Here is a 27,651-nt window from a genome sequence, read left to right as displayed (position 1 = left end):
GGTAGCAAGGGAGATGGGAACCTGGCTCCAGCCCCTTTTCTGAGAAATCTAACATGATACTAATGGAACTACCTTGGCCTTCACATTCGTCAGTGTGCAGGGCACCAGCATGAAATCCTTATCCTCACGTAGAAACTCACACAGTATCCCACGAATGTGTGGCTGATGGGGAAGGGGTTACGTTAATAGTAATTCTAGATAGCGCCACTTTCTTCAAACTTTAGGTGCAATCCTGGCAAGAGCGGTCCAGCTAAAAACTGAGAAGGCCCTTGACACTCCAGGCTTTAATACTCTAATACCCTGACATGTTTCAAAACTGAGTTAGAGTATCAAACTTAATAAATGGTCCTGTGCCAAAAAATAAACTCATGATAAGGTTCAAGCAAGGCTTTTCTTTGATCCCAGACACTCCACTCCTTTTGTTTCCACCGCCTTTGTGCTCAACCTTCTCTGCTTTCTCTTCACCTTTCAACCACATTCCTTCTGGCCTAAGCTGCCCTTTGGAGTGGGGGAGGGAAGGGAGAGGAGAAAGGCATGCAGTTGGCTCAGATGCATTCCTCTTCGGCTCAGGTTACTTTTGTCAGGCTCAGAGTACGAAGCCCTCCTATACATAATCTTTGGCACTAGGTTCTGCTGCTACTTCTGGGGGAAAGAGAGCAGAGGAGATGGACAGAATGAGGGATCTATGTCCTCCTCATCACTCCCCATTCACTGACCCTTGGGCTCAACAAGTAAATCCAAAATCTGGTCAAACTAAAACCACAATATAAAATATCAGAACAGGAGTATGGAAAGACCTAAGTAGCTTAAAATTATACACTGAAGTAAACACTTTTCAAAAATTTGAATTCATGTATGAAAGAAATCAGAAAGGAGAGGGGGAAAAAAAAGAGGGAATAGGTAAATAAAAGCCAACTCTCAATTATCCGTGCTAAAAGAGAGGAGGGAAAGGGAGAGGTCAAACAGATTAATGAAATCCACATATTATCCAAAAATACTTTGGCAAATAATTATAAATTCTTCCACCAAACCTTTTCCAGGACAACTAAAAAGTAGTAAAATGACTTATTAAAATTTTCACCTCCTCTCCCTTCCCACCCTCTGACTAGAGGTACTTCCAAGCAGCAAAATAGCTAAAGGGTGGGCAGTATTAGGAGGGGGAGGAGGGGAAGAGAAGGAAAAGCAAGGGGCACGGTTAATTCAGAAATGGAACATGTGCCCCTGAATAATTGAGAGCTTCAATTTTGAAATAAACACAAGAAAAAGCCTGAAATAATAATAACCTATTTGCATACCTGTAACTTGGTCTTTCACCCAAATATAAGGATAAATTCATTCTTTAAAGGGGAAAAAAGGAAAAGGAGACTAAATAAATGTTATCCTTTAAGTATGAAACTGATGCATCAACTTAAAACTCTTTGCCCCCACAATATTGTTCCAACGCTTTTAAGATACTAATTTTGTCTCTAAGTGCCTCTGAATGCAAACTATTATTTACTACTTTATTATCTAGCACATAATTTTCCTATTACCAGTTCTCAAATTAGAATCTAGGCTCAGTTATTATTGTTAAAAGTATCCCAATTTAAAAGTTTAGAGCAATTTAAAGAAGGAACATATTAATATTTGAATGTTTCAGCCGTGCTGGCCTAACCACTAAATATTTAATATAGTTAGAGGAAAATTTCCAAATTTCCACAGTGCACACAAACCTAGCACTAAAAAAATCTCCAAACTCAAACAGCTTAACTTTTACACTGGGGTGCTACCCCATTTTATTAGTTAAGTGAAATGAGGAACAGTGAAGCACAGCATAAAGCCAGTGGATCTTCAGGGTCAATACAAATACTGCCAATTGCTTTAAAGACGCTACTTATCACTTTATGGAAATGCACTGAATCTGTTCCTTTAGTTTTGTTGTTGCTGTTTTTTTTTTCTTTTTTCTTTTTGGCCACACCCATAGCATGTGGAAGCTCCCACACCAGGGATCAAACCCATGCCACAGCAGTAACCAGCGCCACAGCAGTGACAACACCAGATCCTTAACCCGCTGAGCCACCAGGGAACTTCCCTTTAATTTCACATTAAAACATAAAAAGTTTTAAAAATGAATTATTCTGTAACATATTTTATAAAATGTTCCTAACATCTTACATTATCAGTTGAAAGATAATTTCTGCTCCTCTCTATTTTTCAGAAGGCACCGTCTCCATACATAAGTGTGGTAATGCTCAATCCCTGTCTCCTACCACCCTCCACCCTGTCTGTGAAACAGGTATAATGATCTAAAACCAATCTGATAAGAATCTTTCATAATTTTATTTTGTTGGCTTTTCAAAGTAAGATATAATGTAGTCATATTTCTTAAAACCAAAACATATTTTACAATCTTTTTTCTGAATCTCAAAATACATGAACTATTAGAGTTGGTTATCAAAAAAATTATAATTCCTATTTATAAAGCAATATACATATCAAATACCATACAAAGAACCTCTAAGGAACTGTCAAATTTGGGGAGCACACTACTTTGTTACTGAACTTTGCTTCAAGTAAAGGAATCATCTGCTAAACTATGGAGGCCTTTAGTTATACAGAGATTACATTGTAACGGGATTTGCCCCGCCGACTGAAAGCTTGCCTAACCAAATGCAAAAACATAACCAATTGAAAAACAGTTAACACAGTTATGGTCAGGATCCCTGAGTACAGAGATATTACTATGGAGATAGAAGACTCAGGAATCTGCTACACAACAGGAAGACTGTTTCAAAACTATGGTACACTATGTCATAAAAAATCAGGGGTGGTACGACTAATGGCTTACTTATGTGCAATTGTTGTTAACCGTTCATCGTTTACTGCTCTCCGAACTTCAGCCCGGTGGCGTTCTGTTGAGATGCTATGAAAAAAAATAGCCATTATAGAACTCTGCCAAGCAGGCAGCTCTTTTCTATACTTTTATTAATGTTATTTAAGTCAACATTCTGCTTGGGGACAGGGGACAAAATTGATGTGTAAAAAGATATAGACAGGGGCCTAATATATATCTTCTAATGTTTTAATTAAAGTCATAGAAAAAGGATTCATACTGATTCTGTGTTACTGCAGAGAGAATTAGAGACTGACAAATCAGAAATCACAGGAAGACAAATTTAGCTTGCTATCAAGTAGTTACGTCCAAAACTCAGAAATGCCAGACCATGTTTAAGATTAGCAGAGGTTCCTGTTATCTAAATATGCAAACAGCCACAGAATGACCCCAATCACGGTTACTGAGAAGAGGATCTTGGCACTCAGAAGAAAGTCTTCTAAAGTTTAAGTCTATAATTTTATGTTCAGTAAATACAATAAAGAAATGAAAGTGGCAAGATAATCTGTTTCCTATGGCTACATGCTATGAAACTTGACACCAGGATGTTACTTCTTTGTTACTCAACATTTCAGCTGTGTGTCTTCTACTTATATCCTGTTATTGTGTTTAGTAAGTTAATACTAAACAAGTGGAAAAAAGGCTAGACCCACTCCATTCATAAACACTCAATAAAATGAATACCACTCTTCAAATTATAATCTTTATTACTAAGCTATATCTGTACCACAGACTAAAATATTTAAGGGCTGGAATTTATGAGGAAATATAAACAACAAACAAACAAAAAATATAAACTGTGAAGCATGAAGACAATAAGACTGCAGATTTGGAGTAATAACATCCCTATTTTAATGTTAATTAAATACAGGGGAAAAAAACCCCTTCCCTATTTTCCCTTTAAAAAACAGGACAGGAGTTCCCATTGTGGCTCAGCAGTAACGAACCCAACTAGTATCCATGAGGATACAGGTTTCGATCCCTGGCCTCACTCAGTGGGTTAAGGATCTGGTGTTGCCATGAGCTGTGGTGTAGGTCGCAGACCCGGCTTGGATCCCGAGTTGCCGTGTCTGCGGTGTAGGCCGGCAGCTACAGCTCCGATTCGACCCCTAGCCTGGGAACTTCCATATGCCGCAGGTGCGGCCCCAAAAAGAAAAAAAAAAAAAAAAATAGGACAAAATGGTTTTAAATATAGAAGGGAAACTTCAGCTAGGACTGAATTTTCTGAGAAAGCTCAAGATGTTAACAATAGATCAAGGCAGAGTATTAAATAACCCCTTTCGCCAAAACTTTTTAATGAATTCAAGTCCTGCTCTAATGGGAAGCTGAAGGAATAAACTATCCCAAAAGCTATGACTATGTAATTACCACCCATTGCTATAAATGGAGACAGCTTTCTAGTACCCCCTCCCCCCTAACCAATGCCACTGGGCCACTCTAAACCTTCCTATCCAGTTGCTGCCAGCTCGTCTTTCTTTCACCCATGTCAAAAATCTCTCCCTTTCTCAGGAGGCCCAAACCTAAAATAATCTGCCTTAAACCTTTTCTGACTAGATTGCAGAATAAGTGGAAAATTACATAATTTTCTGTAACAAAGCACACATCCGGGAAGGGATCTCTAAGTATCAACAACTTGAACACCTCTGTCTTCAATTTAAGAGTGAAAAATGTTGAAATCCCTCAAAATGAAATTTCTAGAGTCATGTCTCACAAACTTTTATGATAATTTACCTAAGAACTTTTGAGAGTTCTCCAAGAAGATCTTTCTTTTCCTTGGTGAGATCTCCCTGTGCCCGAAGTGCACTGATAACTCCAGCATATGCCTCCAATTCTAGAAGAAGAAAATTATTTTATCAAGATAGGCCATCAATATTTTAATACTACGGCTACATATAGTGAAACTTCAGGGCTGGAAACCTAAAAATCAATATGCAAATATTTTGTTAGTGTCCTCTCAAAATTTTTATCTAATAACAGAGATTAAAATGTGGCTTTTGTAATCTTGTTTTCTTTTTTACTGCCTCACAGAAGTCATGTGTGTAAAGGGTTTAGGTAGAAAAGTCTAATGGTAAATATTTCACACCACTGAAAAACATTCAACTCAGATGCTACCAAAAACTGGGAACAGGTTCCAAGTGATATAATAAAGCTGATAAATTTCTAGCATTACTGATAAGTACATTTACTGATCAAAGTCTGAAATAATTTCTCAGGCTTGCCTATGAATTCAAACTATACTCCATTTATGAATACTGTGCAACTGAAAAACTACTGGATCAAAAGTCAAATAACCAGGGGAGTTCCCATTGTGGGGCAACAGATTAAGAATCTGACTGCAGTGGCTCAGGTCACTGTGGAGGCATGGGTTCAATCCCCCACCTAGAGCAGTGGGTTAAGGAACCAGCATTGCCACAGTTACGGCAGCATAGGCTGCAGCTGCAGTTTGGATTCAATCTCTGGCCCAGGAACTTCCTTATGCCACACATGTGGCCATTAAAAAAAAAAAAAAAAAAAAAAAAAAAGTCAAATGACCAAATTCTGGCCCCAGCATTGATACTTAGTAGCTGTATAACCCTGAGCAAGTCTTTTCTCATCTCTGATTAGAAGACACCTTGAAGGTGCCTTCCATTTCTAAGATCCTCTGCAAGCATAAAAACGACCATCAGGGAGTTCCCACCGTGGCACAGCGGAAACTAATCCGGGACCGTGAGGTTTCGGGTTCGATCCCTGGCCTTGCTCAGTGGGTTGAGGATCCAGCATTGCTATGAGCTGTAGTGTAGGTCACAGACGCCGCTTGGATCTGGCTTTGCTGTGGCTGTGGCGTGGGCTGGCTGCTACAGCTCTGATTAGACCCCTAGCCTGGGAACTTCCATATGCCATGGGTGCGACCCTAAAAAGACAAAACAAACAAACAAACAAAAAACACCATCAAAATGACTAAGGCAAATTAGCAAACATGAACTACTCTTCTGGCAATCAGGACATAATACACTGAACCCTAATGCAAGACAGTTTCATTTCACCATCTTTCCACAGCAACAACCATTATTGAATGAAACTGTCAGTCCCTACTAGTGGATAAAATATAAAAACCAAAAAGCTCTCAATGGCTCCCAGTGAACCATGCCTGCCTCTCAGAGTACCTTCTTGTTACTACCTTGCTATAGTCCTTCCCACAATGATTCTGGGCTTGGGATATGACTTCCTTTGGCCAAAAGAACATCAGCATACGTGATGCAAACAGAAGCCTTACACACAGGGCCTCGCTCTCTCGGAACCCTGAGATCACCAAGTTGTGAAGAAGCCCAGGATGAAAGGCCACATAGAGAGAGAGGCTCAGCCATCCCAGCTGAGCCCAGTTAGTCAACTAGGCTACCAGCTGAATAGAGCCACATAAAGAGCTCAGGCAAGACCAGCAACCCAGAGAATCATGAGAAAAGACAAAACGGTTGTTTCAAACCATTAACACTATGAAACAGGTATATCCGAGCAAAACAAAATGATGGGAAATAAGTGTCCAGACTAGTTATCTTCTACTGAATTCAAGTTGCTATCAATATTTGCCAATGCCTGACACACAAGGGATACTGAATGTTAGCCGACTAATTAAGGCATGCATACCTGCAACCCAGGTACTACATTAATAACAAAATAGCAGTCTCATTCAGTTTGTGTTATTCACAGTTCTGTCAAAAACAACAGAAATGTCTGGTCCAAATGAATGATCCCATGTGCAAACTGTGCTGGATACTATGTACATGTCTCTTCTGGTCTCTCTGGAAGGACAAAGCCCTGCTTCTCTGGAGTAGTGAAGGAAATACTTTCTTCCAAGAAACATATATTTCAGCCTTTATCAGGATGCAAAGTTGAGTTCAGAAAGGCACTGGGGATAACTAAAAAAATCACTATACTGTAAATGTTTATCCCCCATTTATGGTATATTTTATTCAACAAATCAGTATTGAGTCCTATTATGTATATCAGACAGTATGTTAAATCCCAGCCTTAAGAAGTTAACTCTAGAAAAAAGCTACAGTAAAACAAGTTATCACACAATTCGGATACACTGTACAATAAGTAGTAAAGGCAGAGAGGAAAAACGCATCATCTAGTCTAGAAGCATAACCTTTCCTGAGGAAGAGAACTGAGCTCTAGACAGGCAGGGTGGGGGCTGGGGTGGGGGAAGCGAATGTGCAAAAGGAACAAAGAGCTACAAGAGCAGATAATGTTTCATAGAGACCTTAAACTTCCAGTAAGAGTGACTATTTTGAGAATTTTACAGTAGAGAAAGTAAAATACCATCTAAACTTGGTGAGTCCCTAAGTCAAACCAAACTTCTAAGTGAACACCACTACTATAAGGAACCAGGAGGTATCTTTATACGAACAAAACAAAGTGCCTATCTTCAAGGTGACTAACATCCAACGAGGATAAAAATGGAAAAGCAGTTTGGGGTCAGACTAAGAGAAGCCATTTCCAGTTGACGAATGTTTTGATAGGACTCAGTGACTGATGAAACATGAAGGGAACGGCAGAAGGAAAGGAATCAGGTTTTTCAGTTTCCAAGATATTTAGGAGAATGTCAATACCATAAAAAGAAATGGAGAGGTCAGAGAGAGAAAATTTGAGGAAAAAGTTCACTTTGGGCCTGTGGAATTTATGGTGACCAAGACACTATTTCAAGAAAGTGAAATTAGGGAGTTCCCCTCGTGGCTCAGTGGTAACAAATCCAACTAGTACCCATGAGGATGTGGGTTTGATCCCTGGCCTCGCTCAGCGGGTTAAGGATCTGCCATTGCCTTGAGCTGTGGTGTAGGCCGAACGGCAGCGGCTCTGATTCAACCCCTAGCCTAGGAACTGCCAGATGCCAAAGATGTGGCCCTAAAAAGCAAAACGAAACAAACAAACAAAATGACATTAAAGAAATATGACAAAGATTTTTGACATCTCAAGTTTTGTTCCAAGTCTAACTAAAAAGTCACGCACAAAAAGTAAGAGGTAGCAACCTCCCACAAAACTGGAACTCAGAACACAGTTATCATGGATAGCTTACACAATCCAAGGCATTTATTTCCTCCCCTTCACTCAATGAGAAATTCACTCATTGTAAAAGAACTTTTACTACCTTCCCAATCTCATTCACATTTGCAGATTTTCATTTTGATGAGTATCCTAAAATTCTGACATCAAATTTAGTTGAATTTCTGGTACTATTTTTGGTAGCACTCTTTTACATATTCTATTCTATTCTATAACTCCATACTTATACACAGAAGTATAACAATTAACACATGCAAATACCACAGAAAACAAAAGATTTGCCAAACTCTTTTATAAAGCCCTAAACCCATCCCATTTAAACAAACCAGCCATTCAATTATACTACAGCTCATAAAGCTCCATGTCAGAGTTATAGCTCAGGAATGGTAATAAAAAAAAAAAAAAAAAAAAAATAGGGCAGGGGAAAGGCAGGCTAGAAGGAAAAAAGCATTTAGCTATTACGGGTATGTTCGGAGTGTCATAAAGAAAATCTCCATTCCAATTTCTTTATATTTAAGTAAAATCTAAATCTTTAGCCTCTTACATGGCAAATTATTTATAAACATTTAAAAAAATTTTAAAGCTAATTCTTAAAATCTCTTAAGCCAATTCTTAAATATAGTACCTTCTCTAAATTTTGGACCTAGAGCTAGTGTTTGAAAGCAATTCAAAGGTTTCACTGTTATGATAATGAGCCAACGGGTGGGGAGGAAGTCTTTCTGCAAATCACTATCAAGGCTCACCTCCCAAAAGAAGGGTCATTAAAGATGACATTACCCTGTAGGAAGGCTGTTTTCTTTTGTACAGAAGCAGCTCTCCAGGAACATTACTCACGCAACTCTGACTAAAATTAAGGATAGATTTAAACTTAAAGGTTACAATTTTATATTTAAACATATCTCTTGATTCAAGGCCCCCAGAGCCCAGAAACTCTAAAGTAATCAGCTGCAGTTGTGATCTGTTCCTCTATTTCAGCTATGAAATAAACATAAGACCAACTTTATAACTGGTAGCTAGCAAGTTACAACAACTACATATAAGCGCATTTTAAAAAATCCTTGAATAGCACTAAAAGTTTGGATATAAGGTTAAAGAAAAAATGCATAATAAAGGAATAATTGACCAACTACCCCCCCCAAAAAAAACCCTCTCTAGACATGCTAAAATATAAAGCTAAAAAGTAGTTTAAAGTATAGATATCCTCATAGCAGCCTAAGGAGAAATAAAAAGGGCAAAAGTTACCAGCAAGCAGGGCCAGAGTAGCTATGATTCAGATTTATTCATAGAAATTCCCAACAAAGACTTCCTGTGAAGATTCACCTACAAATAAATGTCTGAATGCAACTGCTTTAAAAGGCTACATATACTCATATCAGGCACTGTGATAGGCCCTTTTTATATACACTTAATGCACATAACAAACTTTCGAGGCAGATATTACTATCCTTCATTGACGAAAGTGCCAACAGATTAAAGGGGATTAAACAACTTGCCCTTGGATCATGTGGGTCATTAGTAACAGGACCAAGACCCCACGTCTGTCTGAATTAAAGGTCCACATTTGCCCCTTCAAAATCATAGTTATCTAAATAATTCATACCCACTGCCAAAACATTTAATGTTCTTTTCCAAATTACTTTTTCACTTACTGAGCCCTACCATGTGCTGGCCTGAAATTACAGTGGAAAATAAGACAAAAAGGTCCTTCTTGGACCTTACAGTCTAAGGCTGCATTGTTTTTATTTCTTTTCGTGTGTGTATGTGTGTGTGTGTGTTTGTTTTTTCTTTTTTTTTTTGTCTTTTCCAGGGCAGAACCCGAAGCATATGGAGGTTCCCAGGCTAGAGGTCTGATTGGAGCTGCAGCCGCCGGCCTACACCACAGCCACAGCAACGCCAGATCCAAGCCGCATCTGCGACCTACACCGCAGCTCACAACAATGCCAGATCCTTAACCCATTGATTGAGGCCAGGGATCAAACCAGCAACCTCATGGTTCCTAGTCGGATTCGTTAACCACTGAGCCACAACGGGAACTCTGCGTGTGTGTTTTTAGGGCCTCACTTGCAACATGTGGAAGTTCCCAGGCTAGGAGTCAAGTCAGAGTTGTAGCCACCTGCCTACATCACTAGTAAGTCTACGTTTCTTAACAAAGAACTCTCATTTGAACCACAGAATACCAAAACGATGTAACTTTTTTCCTCAATTTTCTCCGGGAAAATACATAACATATCATTCTAGATGCATGAAGAAAAGTTAGTTCATTACATACAATGGATGCTTTAGCATTAAGGCTTAATTCTCTCCCTAAACGCTAGTTAAGTAAGGCTGCTTTAAAGGAAAAGAAGTACTAAATAATTCATTACAAGCATAAAATGTGTTTTATTACTGACAGTAAAATATAATTTGGGAAAGTCAGAATAGCTTGTTAATTTAAAATTTAGAAACAGGATGTAACGCACACATACATTCATGAAGGTTAAAAGTACGTCAAAGTGAGGCTGGAATCCTATTCCCTGAGTTGAAAGCCTGATGTTATGACTTACTCTCAGAATTTCTTTGGACTCAAAACTGTAAAATGGGGACAAAAAAAGAAAAAATCCTATCTTTTTGGTTTGAGTGAGGATTAAATGAGATGCTGAAGGCAAAGGACTCAGGACGGCCCAGCAGCCTCAAGGACACTCAACTGCTATTACGATGATGATGAGGATTCATGCATCTACTGTATACAAGGCACTATGCTGGGCAATGGGGAAGTAACAATGAAGTAAGACAAGAACTATACCTCCAAAGCATTTCTAACACAGCATGAAACATGACATCCACACAGGCAGCCATGACCCAGACTGATAGGGAAAAGGACCACAGGATGGCAGAAAACAGCGAAAATGAAAATCATACCCAATTTTCGAAGAATCCTTTTGCATTCATCCCTGCTGAGATCCAAAAGTGTTGGCCACACAACAGGCATTGTTGCTTCTTTTTGGTAGCCCCAAAGAGCTTGTCTTCCCTAGCAAAACAAAACCAAAAATTCGAATTATGAAAGTATATGCAAAAGGCCACTCAACCTGGAGATCTACACACTAAGAAGCAAAACCAGTAAGAATAGCTCACAATCCTATTTCACCACCGCCCTTTCCAACTTCTGACAAATGAAGAATTTAACCACCTGGGAGCTCACTATTCCAGCCTATCACTCTAGGTTCTAGTTCAAGTTTTCAGTTTACCAGCTGTGTGGTCCTGGGTAAATTGGCCTATCTGATGATTAAGTTTTCACATCTGCAAAACTGAGGTTTTACCACTTAGTTTATTATGAATATTAAAGACCAGTGTATGTGAAGGTCTTATCCTAGTGTCTAGCTCATTATTTAATAAATAGGTGCCACTACTTTTGTAATCTTGGGCAAGTCACTTCTGCAGGCATTCTCACTGAATTACATGATAAAAAAATATGTCAAGTTCCTAGGATGTTAAGCGGGTTATTGGAACTTAATAAAGTATTTTCTCAAATCCTAACAATGAAAGATGAATTTACACCCCGCAAGCTTAAAAAAAAAAAAAAAAGAAAGAAAGAAAGAAAAAAGAAAAAAAACCATTTACCAAACATTTAGATGTCAGGAACTTGGCACTGGGAATTCCTTGGTGTAGAGAAAAAGACAACAGCGCTGGGCGCTTGCATAATACCTGCTTAGCATACGGTAGATCCGCGATAAATATTTGTTAAACAAATAAATGAATGATTGAGAACAGCGAGTAACCTGAATGAATGAATGCATGCATGCATGCATGCCTGAGCGAGCTCACTACCTATTCTAGGAGTCAAGCACCGACCCGAAATAACTGCTACATCCCGTTCCTGGCGCTGGGGCTGCAACTCCAACTCCATGCCTGGAGTTGAACCCCCTCCCCCTACTTCCCATAGTCCTCTGAGCTGAGAACCAACCCAGGGCAAGGAGAACAGGACTGCGCGCCCCAGTCGGCAGAATGACATAAAGAAAAGGGGTGGGGAGGAGGAAGAAGGGGCAGAGCCAAAGGAATCCGCTCCCTCCACAAGCCAGTCCCCGCCTCCCGACAGGATCTTGGAGGCGGCCGGCGACCGCCGGAATCAAGCACCACGTCACGGCATCCCGACGCGTCCCCGCCGGCGGACCCCACCGCGGGGCCGGACCGCACTGGAGACCTGGGCAGAGGTTCCCGGAGCGGGCTCCGGGAACCCGAATCCTATCTAATCCTTCCCCTTACTCAAGTGTCAAGGAGGCAAGCCCGCCCCGCCCCCTCCCCAAACACGCACTCACTCCCGCAGCACCACAACAAGAGCAGCCCGCCCACCCTCCTCACCGATGCCACTCAGTACCCACTTCAATGTCAAGCTTGCGACCCAAGTCCTCGCAGGACCAGTAGCCGGAGGCAGGGGCCCCGGGAGGCATCAGCGCCTCGCTCCCTCCTCAGCACAGAGGACAACGGAAAGAAACAGTGGACGCTCGGACAGCCAGGCAGACGACCGAGACTTACCGGGAGGCTCCCAGAGCTGGACCCCCGCAATCCCAGCACCAGGCGTGCCAGAGCCCCCCTCAGCCCACCTCGGGGAGCCCCACGATCCCGTTAGGAGACAACGGAGGATGGGACTGGCCACCCCAAGCCGGGCTCCGACTGCTTGGTCCGGCGCTCCTCCAGACTGGCTACCCTGCCAGCTCTTCCCAGCGCCCTGTCTGAGAGTCACTCACCTGCCCGGCCTTTCTGGGCTCATCTAAAAGGCTCCTCCGCCAAAACTAGGGGACACCAGGAATTGGGTTTGTTTGCGGTGCCTCAGAAGGGGCAAGATGGCGACAGGTATCAGGGCGCAGGCGCAGCGGCGCGCTGCCAGTCGGGAGGTGTAGTTTGCCTTTCCCGCCTTTCGGAGAACGGACACCAGAAGGCCTCCATTCTCCGCGTCCCTCTTTTCCTCCAGGTTTTGAAAGGAAAGGAGAGACCTCGCAGGGAGTGCTGGGAGTTGTGGTCCGAGGCCAAACGCCCTCCTCTTTCGCTCTCAGAGTGCAGTCGCACGCGCAAGGAAGGCTGGGATTGTAGTTTCCCTGGCGTCTTCTCCAACCCCTCCTCGCCGCTTCTCGCGCCTCTCCTCCGCTGCGATCTCTGAGCCAATGGGCTGCGCTCTCCGCTACGTGTGGCGTCACACGTACCGGTCAAGATGGCGTCGGCGGATGGAGCTGAGGTTTTCCCGCGACCTTTACCCTGGTGGGGGGGTGTTAGGGGCAGTGGGAAAGCAGCTTCGTGCCGGTATGGCCGTATAGGGTTAGGATCGGATTCCTCAGCGGCTTGGGAGCAATTCTAAGCGGCTTCCAGGCCCGCCAGCCGCAGCTGGAGGAGAGAGAATCCACGCTACGAGACGTGTCACCGTGGACAACCTAGTGGCGCGGACCCGATCTGGAGGGGGCGCGGAATTGCAAGTGGAGAAGGACAATTCGAGCGTTCTCGACTTCGGGTTTCAACCCGTGTCCAGTGGGAATGCTAGTGCTCTATCTGTCAGAGGCAAGAAGGCAAAGGCATTTGTTTGAGGCTCTGCGGCGTGGTAGGTTCACTCTTCAGCCTTTGTTCTTATTTAACTACAGAACAAGTGTGTGAAGAGGGTATTGTCGCTCCTATTTTACAGATGAAAAAAAAGGGTCCAGTATATAGTTAATGGCTGCCAAAGATCGAAGCCAGTGCCTGCTATTGTTGAAGGTCCATTCGAGTGTTGTGACTGCCCGCCCTTGTAATTTTGTACATAACATCGAATCTGATTTTTCTAAAAAAATGTTCAAGTGGGAAGGAGTGTTTTCTTGTAAAATATTGGGTTAATATTATCCTATGGGGATGTTGTGAGGTACAGCGTAGGAGAAAATTGTTTTTCAATTTTGGACCACTGTACAAACGTGAGGCTGTACTTGAATGGAGATGTAAATTACGAAGAGAAAATAAATAACAGCATTTGTGTGCTATTTGCTCATTAGCTAAAAATCTTTTCTGAGGCCCAGGAAAGTGGTTATTGTTAAGAACTTTTGGAAAGATGGTGAATGAAACTTTAATATAGTTTAACATACGTTGTTTGAGGTGAGGCTCATAGTATCTTAGTGAGGCAGGTATAATTCAGAGTACCCCCTACTATGAATGCGAAAAACACAGATAGTCAAGAATTCACCAAATTTCACAAAGCTGGGAATTGAAGAGAATTGGGCTTTATAATCCCCGGTCTTCTGACTTCAAGTGTCTTCCTCTAAGACGAATGTCAGGGTGACAGGTAGTGGAGTAGAAATGGAAAGACAGGCTGCTTTCCAAAGATAAAACTGACCCTGACCATAATAAGTAGTGTGTGAGCCAAGAAGTATTATAGCTTATTCTTGGGCTTGCTAAATGCCAAGTACTCTTTTAAGCATTTCAAGTATTAATTCATTCCATCCTTAAAACAACTTTATGAGGGAGAAACTAGGTTCTCTAATTACAAATGAGGAAACTGAGGTATAGAAAGGAGGTTAAAAAGCTTGCCCGAAGCTACCCATTATAAGTAAGTTGTAAACCTGGGATTTAAACCAAAGCAGTTTGGCTCTAGAGTCTGCTCTAGATTTGTGGTTCTCAAAACTTCAAAGAACCAGCTGCGTGTTTTGTGAAAGTACACATCTCGGGGAGTTCAGTGGGTTGAGGATCTGGCATTGTCACTGCTGTGGCACAGATTCGACCCAGGAAGTTCTGCGGACCACGAGTGTGGCCAAAAAAAATAAAACAAGGGACACCTTTTGATTGAGTAGGGCCTAAGGTCCTGTATTTCTAACAGACCCTCAAGTGAACATGCTCTGGCATCAACTGCTGCCTCTAATCTACCACACAGCCTCCCTTTCCTTGTAACCATATTTGTCTTTTGCAGCCAGAAACTGTCTTTCCCAGGCTGCCTCTGACTTTCCATATTCCCAAACGTTTCCACCATTAAATTTTCTTATTTAAGGATCAGACTCAAACCTTACCCTCAAGCATATTATCCTGCCCCACCTTTCCTTCTAGGATGAGACAAGTATTCTTGCCACTGCTCCTATACCACTTAACTGTACATCTTATTACAGAACTCAGAACATTTGAGTTATGGTCATTTGTTTGAAAATCTTTCTTTCTTTCCTTTTTTTTTTTTTTTTTTTTTTCTTTTTTGTCTATTTAGGCCTGCACCTGAAGCATATGGAGGTTCCCAGGCTAGGGGTCGAATCAGAGCTGTAGCTGCCGGCCTACACCACAGCCACAGCAATGCCAGGCCTGAGCCCCGTCTGCAGCCTACACCACGGCTCACGGCAATGCTGAATCCTTAACCCACTGAGCAAGGCGAGGGATCAAACCTGTGTCCTCATGGATACTGGTCAGATATGTTTCTGCTGAGCCACGACAGGAACTCTCTGCAAATCTTTCTGACCGGAAAGTGAGCTCCGTAAGGAGAGAAGCCAGGTCTGCGTACTCTTGTGCCTAGCACTTAAGAATAAAAGCTAATACTTACCTAGGGCTTTCTCTGTTCCAGATGCTATTACATAAACTTATTTAATCTCCACAATAGCTTGATGAGGCACATCATTACCTCTATTTTATGAATGAAGAAACTAAGGCATAGAGATGTCAAAGGAGTTTGCCCAAAGTGACAAGCTTGTAAGTCTAGCAGGACCACGATTTCAAGCGAAGGTACTTTGACTCCAGGAAATGTATAGTTAAAAAAAAAGAAGAAAAAAAAATGAGATCCACCTTCCATGTACTTCCAAAGAGGAAAAACTAAGACATAGTATTTTGCTCAGCAAGAGTGTAACTACCTGTGGTCTGGGAAAATGTGTTAGAGTATAATACCCATCCCAGACTTTATTCTTTTATTCACTTTCTTGGAACAAACCTCTTCAAGATTCCTGCCATCCACCATTCTTATCTTGAAGAACTATATTGGAGAAGGTGGATTTCACCATTAACGAAAAAGACCTCTTAAGCTTCTATGGTAGCAAATCGAAATGGATAAGACCGTAAGAGATTCATTTGCTTAAAAAACAAAAAACAAAAACACAAAAACAAAACTGAGGTCCAGAGAAGCTAAATGAGTTAACCAAAATCATACAGGAATTTCATGGCAGGACTGGGACCAGAAACCAGCCCTTTTGACACAGCGTGCTACTCTTTCCACTACACCATGCTTAGATTCTTGCTCTCAGAAAGTTTTGTTATCAAACTAGTAATAGCCAAGATGTATGCTAAAAAGGGGAATAGCAAGACCAAACAAACAAACAAACAACAACAACAACAAAAAAATATATATATATATACAAGTAGAACTTCAAATAGTAGATCAAAATAAGTGGATTTGGGGGCGAGAAAAGAAAGAAGGAAAGTGAACTGGAGATAACTGGCAATTACATATCCAGGCTCAATGGAGGATCAGAAGCGCATTGAACAATGTAGAACAGGTTAAAAAGGTAGAAGATCTGGCCACTGCCTTTTGAGTGCCTCCGTTCCTCTCTCCTACTGTCCATTCAGTTCTGTAGTCCCTACTTACTAAGGGGCTGACCGCTTATCTTCATAGGCTGCTGATGAGGCCTCATCACCTGTGTGTAACTGACCTTCTTACCAACCCTCTTTCTCTAAAGGGACCTCTCTGTACTCCTTGCCTTGCCGGTACATCTACCATACTGCCACTGCTGTCAGTGAGTTTTCTAAATTTCAAAGCCTATGTCAAAAAAAGCGGGGGGGGGGGGGGCGCCTGGGACAGTTTCCATTGTGGCTCAGCAGAAACCAACAGACTAGTATCCATGAGGACGCAGATTCAATCCTCATGGATGCTTTTGGGGTAAGGATCCATCTTTGCTGCAAGCTGTGGTGTAGGTCGCAGATTTGGCTCGGATCCCATGTTGCTGCAGCTATGGTGTAGGCTGGCAGCTGCAGCTCCAATTCAACCCCTAGCCTGGGAACTTCCATATGCCGCAAGTGAGACCCTAAAAAGGAAAAAGAAAAAAAAGCATCTGCCCCCTGCCTAAAACTTGGGAGGCTCCCAGATACTAACAGAATAAAATTCCAGCTTTTTAATAAGCAAACCCATGTTAATTCAAAGAAACGTCCTTCCACATCTAACCTGCTCCTGGAGCACTGCTGTCACCTCTTAATCTTGTAAAATCCAGGGTTTCCCTTAAGTTCATGGCTTCCCTTGAAGTTCTTTCAAATGGAGTTCTTTCTTCTCCCCCCCCATCTTCAGTATTCTGAACCAGAAGTAGAGGCTGGCACTCTCCTGACTTGTCACTACTATCTGTATTAAAGCTTTCACCGTCAAGCCATGTAGACTCCATTCCACCCTCATTCCATCACTCCAGGGAAGAAAGGATCTTAAAGAGAAGACTTTGAATTTTTTTTATTAAAGTATAGTTGAGGGAGTTCCCGTTGTGGTTCAGTGGATGACGAATCAGACTGAGAACCGTGAGGTTTCAGGCCCGATCCCTGGCCTGGATCAGTGGGTTAAGGATCCCGTGTTGCTGTGGCTGTGGTGTAGGCCAGCAGCTGTAGCTCCAATTCGACCCCTGGCCTGGGAACCTCCACATGCCGCAGGTGTGGCCCTAAAAAGACAAACAAACAAAAAAAAAACAGTATAGTTGATTCACAATATTGTTTCAATTTCTGTACAGCAAAGGGACCCAGTCACATATATATATATGTACATTCCTTTCCTTGTGTCATCTTCCATCATGCTCTGTCCCAAGAAGAAGATTTTTAATAGTCTGCTGTCATCAGCTTAGGTTGCCCCATTGTTTTCTTGGCCTGTGTACCCCCCGGAAAGGTATAAAAACCTTTCCCCAGAATTGCCCTTCATCCACACATGTCTGTGACCACATCCTGTCCTTTGTTTTCCAGAACTGTTCCACCTCTGAGATCAGTAGCCAAGGGATTTCACATGCGAAAAAAATTTTCTTTTCCTGCAGAACTGCTTTATCCTCACCAGACCTGCTCTTCAACCTCCGTGAAATCCGCTGTTAACAGTCTCCTGGTTCTACATCAGTGCCCTCCGGTTTTGCTTCCCCCCCTTTCTACCCCGGACTCCGTGGTGATTTATTTTTTTTTAAGTTTATTTTATTTTGTTTGCATCTTAGGGCTGCACCCGAGGCATTTGGAGGCTCCCAGGCTAGGGGTCAAATCTGAGCTACAGCTGCCGGCCTACACCCCAGCTCCCAACAACACCGGATCCTCAAACCACTGAGCGAGGCCAGGGATCGAACCCACATCCTCATGGATCCCAGCTGGGTTCGTTAACCACTGAGCCACGATGGGAACTCTTCCGCGATGATTTCTTGCAGACTCATTCTCATCAGCACCTTCAGGTCCCTTCAGCCGTCTCTGTCCTTCCACACAGACCCTAAAACAGCCCCCAACCGTAGATCCGTCTCTTCCTTATATTCCTCCCCATGATGATACGTCCTTTAACTATTAGTGCATAATACATTATCCCCAACCTTCGTGACTTAAAACAACTACATATTTTAATTTCACCGTTTTTGCAGTTTCTATGGGAATCAGGAGTGGCTTAGGTGGTTGGCTTGGGCTCTAAGCGGCTGCAGTCATCTGAAGGCTGACTGGGGCTGGAGGATCAGCTTCCAAGGTAGGTGGGTCGCTCACACTGGCAAGTTAGTGAGGCAGGACGTCACATATGGACTTTCTTATGAGGCTATAGGAGCATCCTTGTGACATGGTAGCTGGCTCAAACAATTTATTTTGCTCACAAATCTCCAGTTTGGGGAGGGTTTAGTGGGCACAGCTCATCTCTACTCCTCGGGACATGACTTGGAGCACCTTGAAGTCTAGGACCTGCAGTCATCTGAGGGCTCATTCATTCAGATGATTAGCAATGGGTGTTGATTGTTGCCTGGAATCTTTGCTGGGATTATCAGTGAGAACGTCTTCATGTGGCATCTCCATGTGGCCAGATTCCTAGGGGGAGGGACTGGAGAGAAAGAAACAAGAGGAAACTATCATTTTTTTTTAAGTTCTTCCTTTCTTTCTTTCTTTCTTTTATTTTTTGGCTGTACCTGCAGCATGCAGGTTCCTGGGCCAGGAGTCGAATCTGAGCCATAGTATCCGTGACCTACCCACAGCCGTGGCAATGCTGGATCCTTTACCCGCTGCACCAGTGGGTAAAGGATTGAACCCACGGGGGTTGAACCTGTGCCACCACAAACAAACGCCAAATCATTAACCTGCTGTGTCGCATTGGGAATGCCTAAGAAGGTTTTGTTTGGGGGTTTTGTGAGGGGGGGGGTGGCCACGCCCACAGCATGTGGAAGTTTCCAGGCCAGAAACAAACCCTGCCAAAGCAGTGACCCCAGACACTGCAGTGACAACGCTGGATCCTTAACCTACTTTGCTACAGTGAGAACTCTTTTTTTTTTTTTTTTTTGGCTTTTTAGGGCCACACCTGCGGCATATGGAAGTTCCCAGGCTAGAGGTCCAATCGGAGCTATAGCCACTGGCCTACACCACAGACACAGCAAAGCGGGATCCGAGCTACATCTGTGACCACCACAGCTCACAGCAACGCCAGATTCCTAACCCACTGAGCGAGTCCAGGAATTGAATCTGTGTCCTCATGGATGCTAGTCAGATTCGTTTCCGCTGAGCCATGGTGGGAACTCCCTGCAGTGGGAACTCTTGAAACTATATCATTTTAATGATGAAGCTATGGAAGTCAGCATTATTTCTGCCATACTCTTTATTGGAACAGTCAAGCCCACCCAGGTTTAAGGGGAAGGGACATAGATTCCTTTCTTTAGGGAAGAGTAGGGTTCTGAAAGAACGTGTGGAAGCAGCAATATTGCTACGGCCATTTTCAGGAAATGTGCTCTCTCTACAACAAATTGTATGCCTCTCACGTGCCAAACACACTCATCCCTTCCCCCCAGAACCCAGAGTCTTCTCATTACGACAGCAGGCCTGGCTGCTCAGAGGCTAGGAGGTTGCCGTCATACTGTGAAGTTCCACGTATGTAGAGTTCAGAAGCCACCAAATATTATCTATTAGTTGTAGAAGTCTGAAAAGTAAATACCTCTAGGGGAGCAGCTGCTTGAATGGAACATGTAGGAAGCTATAACCGTTCTATAGCTTGGTCTGGGTAGGGAGTATATGAGTCTCTACACACATAAAAGTTTACCAAGCTGTACAAGTACAACTGTGTCCTTTAACCTCCAGGAATATGCTTTTGATAAGTGGAAGAAGCATGTACGTGCAAACTGGTTTTTAAATAATAGTAATAATGAAAGAAAACATGCCAAAACAATAACATATTAGGGTGGTAGCCCATAAGTGATTCTTTTTCCTTTACTATAATTTCCACGTTTTCCTTTCAGTGTTTACATTATTGTTATGATTTAATGTATTTAGTAAAACTCCTTCACATCTTACTGAGACTGTGCCATTCTCTGAAGTATAGAGAGAAGCTGCAATAAAGAAACCACTGCCATCAGTTGCCCAGTGATTCTGGTTAAGGTCATAGATCCTTAGAGTTAGAAGAAACCTCAGAGATACTCGCTTTAATCCCCTGTTTTACAGAAAAGACGCCTGAGACACAGGTCAGTGAAATAACCTGTACAAAATCGTACAGGAACCAGAGAGCAGGTCTCTTGATATTCAGGCTAACATTTCCTACACGGATTGAACCAATCATTTAGGATCTGGATTTTGGTGAGAGTGTCTGCTTTCCTAAAAACCCATCCTCAAGTTCAAGGTGATATCCAGCCTCCCACTGCTAATTCAGATTAAAGCAGTTATCTTGTCTGTTGGGAAAGTGATGTTCTTTAAAAAAAAAAATGCTAAGGCGTTCCCGTGGCGCAGTGGGTCAAGGATCCAGCATTGCTGCAGCTGTGGCAGAACAATGAATATTAAAAACTAACATCATAGCCCTTTAAATCCTTCCCTTTCCCATCCTGGTAAGCAACTTAGTGAATAAATGCAAAGGACTAAATGAAATGGGCCAACGTTTATTTCTTTTGGGTATCAGCTTATCCGTTCAATGAATGGCAGCCCTGAATATATGAAAATGAATAAGGTACAACCATCATCCTCCTGGAGCTCTTGGTTGAGTGGGAAAGGCGGACACCTGTAGGTGGCTCCATATACCGTAGGGGAGCGAGAAGACAGAAGGTTCACAAAGGTGTTTAAGAAGTGATATGGGATCAAGGATAAAAGGATTATTTCCGTCACAGAAAGCTTCTTAACAGAGGCAGCATTTGGACCGGGCCTTACAGGTTAACAGGGTTTTACCAGGCAGAGAAGTAAGGAGAGGATAATAAGGATGTCTCAGCAGAGGAAATAGGAAAGAAGGCATGGAAGCATAAAAGGACACGTAGAAGCCGGAGTTCCCGTTGTGGCACAGTGGTTAATGAATCCGACTAGGAACCATGAGGTTTCGGGTTCGACTCCTGGCCTTGCTCAGTGGGTTAAGGATTTGGTGTTGCCGTGAGCTGTGGTGGAGGTCACAGATGGAGCTCGGATCCCGTGTTGTTGTGGCTGTGGTGTAGGCCGGTGGCTGCAGCTCCGATTAAACCCCTAGCCTGGGAACTTCCATATGTCCCGGGAGTGGCCCTAGAAATGGCAAAAAGACAAAAAAAAAAAAAAGGACACGTAGAAGCGAAATGAGGGATACCGGGCTCTTGGTGGTCCTCCCCCAGGAGGACTTGTCAGAGCAACTGGGGGAGTTCTATCAAACTTCAGAAGGTCGTGAGGTACACCCTTAGCTCAAAACCTTGGGTGGCCTCTGAGGTCTCGTCTATCCCCTTAATAATTACCACAGTACCCACGAGAGAGCTCCATACCTAGTAACACAATTACTGCCATTTAATCCGCGCTGGAACCCATGTGGCAAAAATATTGTCTGCGCTCTGGCTGGTGATTTGACACTGATTAATGACCTGAGCGTTAGGAAGCCACAGGGAATTACAAATGAAAATCGAAATAAAGACATACTCTCACCCATTCCGTTTTCCCTCGTTCATTCTTGAAAAAGAAAAAAGAAGGTTAGGTTCACCCGAGGGCTAAGGTGCCTCAGGTGAGGCGCTGATGGTGATCAGTAATTATCCGAGGTGAGAGCCAAGATATTTCATAAAGCTGGAAACAATAACCCCGTCGGAAATGGAGCGCCGTGACTGTGGGGGAGGGGAGAAGAATCCAAACATCACATCCAACTTGTCTTCACCTCAGAGAGTTTCCAGCTGTTTATGACGTCCTGCTACGATTTGCCAGAGATGAAACGCCTTTTGTTTTTAAACGCTGCTCCAGCCAGCGGAGTGAAGGGCTTGGAGCCGTATTCTCTTTCAAAAGGTGTTGAGCCCTTGCGAAGTCTGCAGAGAAAATGGTAGAAGGTGTCTGCTTTCTCGTCGGTTCCAGTGAAGGTTTTTCCCCTCGTAAACCTGGGATGGATCACTCTTTTCGAAGGGAGCCAGTGGAAGACCAGGTCAGGTCTCTCATGGGTTGAAAGGGCACTTGTTGAGATGCTGTGGGCTTTAAACCTGTCACGTCGAGGTCAGCAGTGCAAATCCAAGCCTTGCTCGAGGCAGAGGTAATAAAGAACACACGCTTTTGGAGAGCCTGGGAATAAATGTGTTGAGAAATCATTGTGGAAAGGAAATGGTGCACATAATGCTTGTATGAGTGGGCATTCTCATGTACACACCCATACACACACACACACACACACACACACACACACACACTCTGAGCTGAAGTGTACAAGGCAGTCAGGGGTGGTAGCAGTTATCTCACCAGCTTCGCAGGTGTTTGAGTTCTGAATCCCCAGCACTGTTGAGTGAATTACTGAAGGGTGTGTTGAAGGTGAGAAAACAGGGGTGTGGACATGTGGCCGTGTCTTCCCGCAGTCACCCCGGACTGCCTAAGGTCCCCCAGGCAGGCCTTACACCTGCATGCTCTGCCCTGGGGCTGTTCTCCTTCCATTCTTCCTCTGCCTGGAATGCTTTCACCTCCTCCATCCACTCTGTGGCCTTTAGAAGCCTATCAACATCCTTCTTCACCTTTTTTTTTTTTTTTTTTTTTTGTCTTTTTAGGGCTGTACCCACAGCCTATGGAGGTTCCCAGGCCAGGGGTCTAATCAGAGCTGTAGCCGCTGGCCTACACCACAGCCACAGAGACAGAGGGTCCTTACCCCACTGAGCAAGGCCAGGGATCCAACCCACGTCCTCATGGATGCTAGTCGGGTTCGCTAACCGCTGAGCCACCACAGGAACTCCGAAATCCTCCTTAATCTTTATAGTCCATCTCAAATGTCTCTTGAACATAATTCTCCAGGCACAGATAGGAGCAGAGCATGTTTTTGGAAGTCAGGAAAAATTGGGTTTGAATCCAGCTCTACCTCTTTCAAGTTCTTAAACAAGTTCCCTCGCTTTTTGGTGCCTCTGTTTCCTCCGGATGGGTTTGGGGGAAGATTTAAAGCGATCGCATTTGTCCGGCGCCTGGCTCAGTGACCAGCGCAGGAGACATTGTCAGTAACTGAGCCCTCGTTGCCTTCCTCCCTGTACGCAGCTCAGTGCTTTCAAAGTGTTAGGTCCCTCTGCCTCTGTGTGCTTTAACGTTCCCACCAGACTTCTTCCCCATCCCCCCACAACCCCTGGCTCCCTCATCAAGTATAATTGCTCCCTCCTCTGTTCCATGGTGCTTTGTTTATGCCTGTTTTCTAGCACTCAGAACCAGCGGACTTGGGCTGTAACTCATTGTATTTCCCTCCCCCTTTGGGCGAAAATGCCTCAAGAGCAGCATCAGCAACTACCTGGGGGACTCGCTTACGACAGACATTCCATAAATGGTTGTCTAATTGAAACAACATTTAACCTTGCTTTCCAGGAGGCAAAGTGAGCATGCCCGCACGTCTTCTCCCGACCCGTGCTGAACAGTCTAAGTAGCAAGGAAGAAATTCCCCTGCAATGAAGCAGGTTCAGCGTTGATTGCTGTCCGTCCAGCCCAAGTGAACAAAGCTTCCTCTTCCAGATGTCTTTGTTTCTCTCCTCCCCAACTCAGCCCAGCCAGAGGAGCATCCCATAAGGGTAACTCAATATATATATAATTTTTTTTTTTTTTTTTGCCGATCTGATTAGAGTGTGAAATACTTTCTTTGGAGAACATGCACAAGAATGAGGTTTTTCTCTGTATTTTGGAAAGGGGAGAAAGTGAGAGAGAAAGAGGAACATTGAAGCCAGAGGAAAATCTGTCCTAGCCAGGAGAGGAACACGTGTGGCCAACACAACAAATACTGTCCTAGGTCAAAACTGCAGAGCCTGACCCATAAAGGACTCCATACATTTTGCATTGATCTTAGGAAAGGAATGAAACAGAAGCAAAAGCAAACAACAAGCAAAATCTCTTCCCCCAGAGTTCCTGTTGTGGCACAGTACAAACAAATCCGACTAGGAACCATGAGGTTGCAGGTTCAATCCCTGACCTTGCTCAGTGGGTTAAGGATCTGGCATTGTCATGAGCTGTGGTGTAGGCTTCAGACTCAGCTCGGATCCTGTGTTGCTGTGGCTGTGGTGTAGGCTGGCAGCTGCAGCTCCAATTCGACCCCTAGCCTGGGAACTTCCATATGCCACAGTGTGGCCCTAAACAGCAAAAAAAAAAAAAAAAAAAAAAAACTGCCAAAACAAACAAAAAACCAAAAACCTCTTCCCCAGAAGCTATTTTTGCAATGAGAGCTATACCAACGAACTGGAAGCAACGTAAAAATTCAATCCAATTCAGTGCACATTTACTGAGTTACTAAGTGCAGGGGCATTGGAGTTATGGAGATATGATAAAGACAGACTTTTAACCTTAGTCTGTTCTTCTCTCCACTCAATTATTTTCATCCTTGGGAAAAACTCAGTATTTCCATCATTGTTCAACTAAGGAAGCAGAACTACTGAGAATGACGGGTAAGGGATTTGTTTTAGAAATTGGAACTTACACAGTCGAGGGAGGAGCTGGGGCAGGGCAGCTCTGAAAGCGGAGGGGGCGGGGATCCGTGAAGTCCCAAACCAGTCCCTCCCAGAAGAAGCCAACCACACCCCGCTGCCCAATGGGGCTGTGATAGGGGAGCTGATCGAGAGGGCTAAGGGGGAGCTCTGTGGGTGCACAGCCGGTCTGGAGCGGGCTCGGAGCTACCACTGGCCAGCAGGGTCAGCTGTCACGAGAGCAGGGTGTGGAGTGGAGGAGAGTGACAACAAGCTGGAAGCTGCTGGCCCTTCCGCATCTGCTGTGGCTGTAACTGACCCCCGTGACTCCAGAGAGCAGTGGCCACTGATTCACTTCTGCTTCCCGAATCTCAAGCAACTCTCCTTTTTAAATTGAATTTAACCTAGAACCATGCTGTTGCAGCTTAACCAAGCTGACACATTAATTTCCTCCATCACCCAGAGTCATTTCTGTCTTCTGCCAGTTTCCTACGATGGCCAAGAGGTGGCTTTTAAGTATCACAGGCCTGGATTCTAGTCCTCCCTAGCTGTGTGACCACAGGTACATTCCATTTCGGGACCTTAGTGCATCAGGAGCCCCTGCTCTGTGCTCCCATAGCCCCCTGCGCTTCTCTCTGTAGTAGCATTTACTTCATTTTCTGTCGCTGTCTATTTAGGCATCCATTTCCTCCACCAGACCACAGGCTCAAGCACAGGGATCATATCTGATTCTGCTCTACAGTTATGGTACTGACGGGGCCTGGCACCGCATAGAGGGTCAACAGATGCTTGTTGAGAATGAAGCCTTGAAACGGAGAAGAGAAACTCATCAGACTATCTCAGGCTAATGGCAGAGCCCAGCACAAAGATGTCAAGGCAGCGAGGCCCTTTGCTGTCCCTGTCACACTCTCAGCACTCTGTCCAAACAGGCTCCAGACACCCTTATTTCAACGAGGGTATCTTAAACGAGTCCACTTCCCAGCCTGTTTTAATCATCCTGATTCCTGGCTCCGGGGCTTGCCTTCTCTTTATCACCTACCATCACCTCTTGATATATTACTTGAAGTGGTCAAGCCTGTGGCTCTCTCTCTTGCTTGAAAATTTTTTTATTTTTATTATTTTATTTTATTTTTGCTTTTTAGGGCCACACCCGTGGCACATGGAGCGTCCCAGGCTAGGAGTCGAATTAAAGCTTCAGCTGCCGGCCTAGGCCCCAGCCACAGCAATGCGGGATCCAAGCCATGTCTTCGACCTATGCCACAGCTCATGGCAACACCAGATCCTTAACCCACTGAGCGAGGCCAGCGATCAAACCCGCAACCTCATGGTTCCTAGTTGGATTCGTTTCTGCTGCACCATGACAGGAACTCCAAATTTTTTTTCTTTTAAATGACTGTACCTATGGTATATGCAAGTTCCTGGGCCAGGGATTGAACCTAAGCCACAGCTGCGCCCTACACCTCAGCTGCAGCAAGACTGGATCCTTTACCCACTGTGCCAGGCTGGGGATCAAGCCCATAGCTCTGCAGCTCCCCCAGCTGCTGCAGTCTTCTTAACCCACTGTACCACAGGGGGAACTGCTTAAGCTATTTCTACTTTCTTGGCGTATTTCTCACTTGTATACCTAGATTCTCAGGTCAGAGATGGAAAATTCTTGCCCTCAGGGAGTTCTCAGGCTGGCCAGCAGCACATTTAAGGAAACCAGCAATTCCAGGACAGAAATGGTGGTCAAAGGTCTGCTTGAAGTATGCACAGGGTACTGTGGGAGCAGGTGACTGGGGGAGGGGAAAAATGAATCTTGCAAAGAGAAAGGTAGCTGTCAGAGGGAACTATAGTTTGATCTAGGTCTTGAGAAATGGCTTAAGAGATTCCCAGGCAGAGAAAGGGAGGGCTTGCAACTGAAACCAGCTTTGCAGAGGTGCAAAAAGGGAAGGAGCAAAGTCTGGGGGCTGCAGGAGGGCTGGTGTAGTGAGAAGAGCTTGGAAGCACGGTTGGGAAGTGGAGGGAAATGAGCCAACATTTTAAAATTGGGCGGAGTTCCCGCCATGGCACAGAAGAAACAAATCCAACTAGGAACCACGAGGTTGCAGGTTTGACCCCTGGCCTCACTCAGTGGGTTAAGGATCTGGTGTTGCCGTGAACTGTGGTGTGGGTCACAGATGCGGCTCGGATCTGGCACTGCTATGGCTGCAGTGTAGGCCGGCAGCTGCAGCTCCAATCAGACCCCTAGCCTGGGAACCTCCATATGCCGCGGGTGCAGCCCCCAAAACACTAAAGACAAAAACATAAAAAATAAAAATAAGATGAAATAAAATAAAATTGGGCAACATCCCATAAAATTCTGGATCCCCAGCTTCTGTTGAACTATCAGAACACCTGGCCACACCAGGCTGTCATTCGCACACGAGCCCGGTGTTGTGTGTCCTTCTTAGATGCCAGAGGTGTCCTAGAACTTGCTCGTGTCCACCTCACCCTTTGTCATCCCTCTGGCACTCTTGGTTTTCGTTAAGGAAAGAAACAGTCCTGAGCAGTCCTGTCTCTGTGCAAATGGGGAAGTGGGGGGTTAGACCAGGCGTTCCAAAAAAATGGGGGCTCACATGTCTGTTTGTGGAAGTGAAGAGACGATGTCTTGGAGAACTGTCTCTTAAACCCAGGCCCCTTGCTCTATAAAGAGTGATGACTTCATGGGGCCGCCCGACGGTTCATAAAACCCTGCAATGTTCACAGGCCATCAAGAAGGAATGCGACAGGCGTGCTGGTCTTAAAAAGGTGTAGGAGACATGTGCGTGTCTG

The 27,651-nt window shown here is 44.1% G+C and overlaps 1 protein-coding gene and 1 long non-coding RNA gene across 26 annotated transcripts in view; one reads left to right on the top strand and one right to left on the bottom strand.

Annotated features, from left to right (window-relative positions):
- Positions 1 to 12,956, bottom strand: part of EMSY (EMSY, BRCA2 interacting transcriptional repressor) — an 87,762-nt gene extending 74,806 nt beyond the window's left edge. For 12 of the 25 annotated variants that reach the window (XM_013979150.2, XM_013979159.2, XM_021062547.1 and 9 more), the window contains exons 1-5: positions 12,634 to 12,875; positions 10,811 to 10,919; positions 4,604 to 4,703; positions 2,828 to 2,902; positions 1,296 to 1,337 (exon numbers count right to left, since the gene is read on the bottom strand). In XM_013979150.2, the coding sequence (XP_013834604.1) occupies positions 1,296 to 1,337; positions 2,828 to 2,902; positions 4,604 to 4,703; positions 10,811 to 10,880 (287 nt within the window). In that variant the 5' untranslated portion in view covers positions 10,881 to 10,919; positions 12,634 to 12,875. Of the gene's footprint in view, positions 1 to 1,295; positions 1,338 to 2,827; positions 2,903 to 4,603; positions 4,704 to 10,810; positions 10,920 to 12,633 lie in introns of all 25 variants that reach the window. The other 13 variants (XM_005667143.3, XM_021062548.1, XM_021062541.1 and 10 more) reach the window with 5 other exon arrangements.
- On the top strand, positions 13,040 to 26,027 carry LOC102163793. The gene is made up of 3 exons (XR_001298634.2): positions 13,040 to 13,475; positions 23,777 to 23,976; positions 25,536 to 26,027. It is a non-coding gene; the product is annotated as an uncharacterized LOC102163793 (long non-coding RNA).

The sequence above is a fragment of the Sus scrofa genome, chromosome 9 (genome assembly GCF_000003025.6).
Source record: "Sus scrofa isolate TJ Tabasco breed Duroc chromosome 9, Sscrofa11.1, whole genome shotgun sequence".
Lineage (NCBI taxonomy): Eukaryota > Metazoa > Chordata > Mammalia > Artiodactyla > Suidae > Sus > Sus scrofa.
The sequence above is the reverse complement of the archived record's forward strand: the minus strand, read 5'-3'. Positions and strand labels throughout refer to the sequence as shown.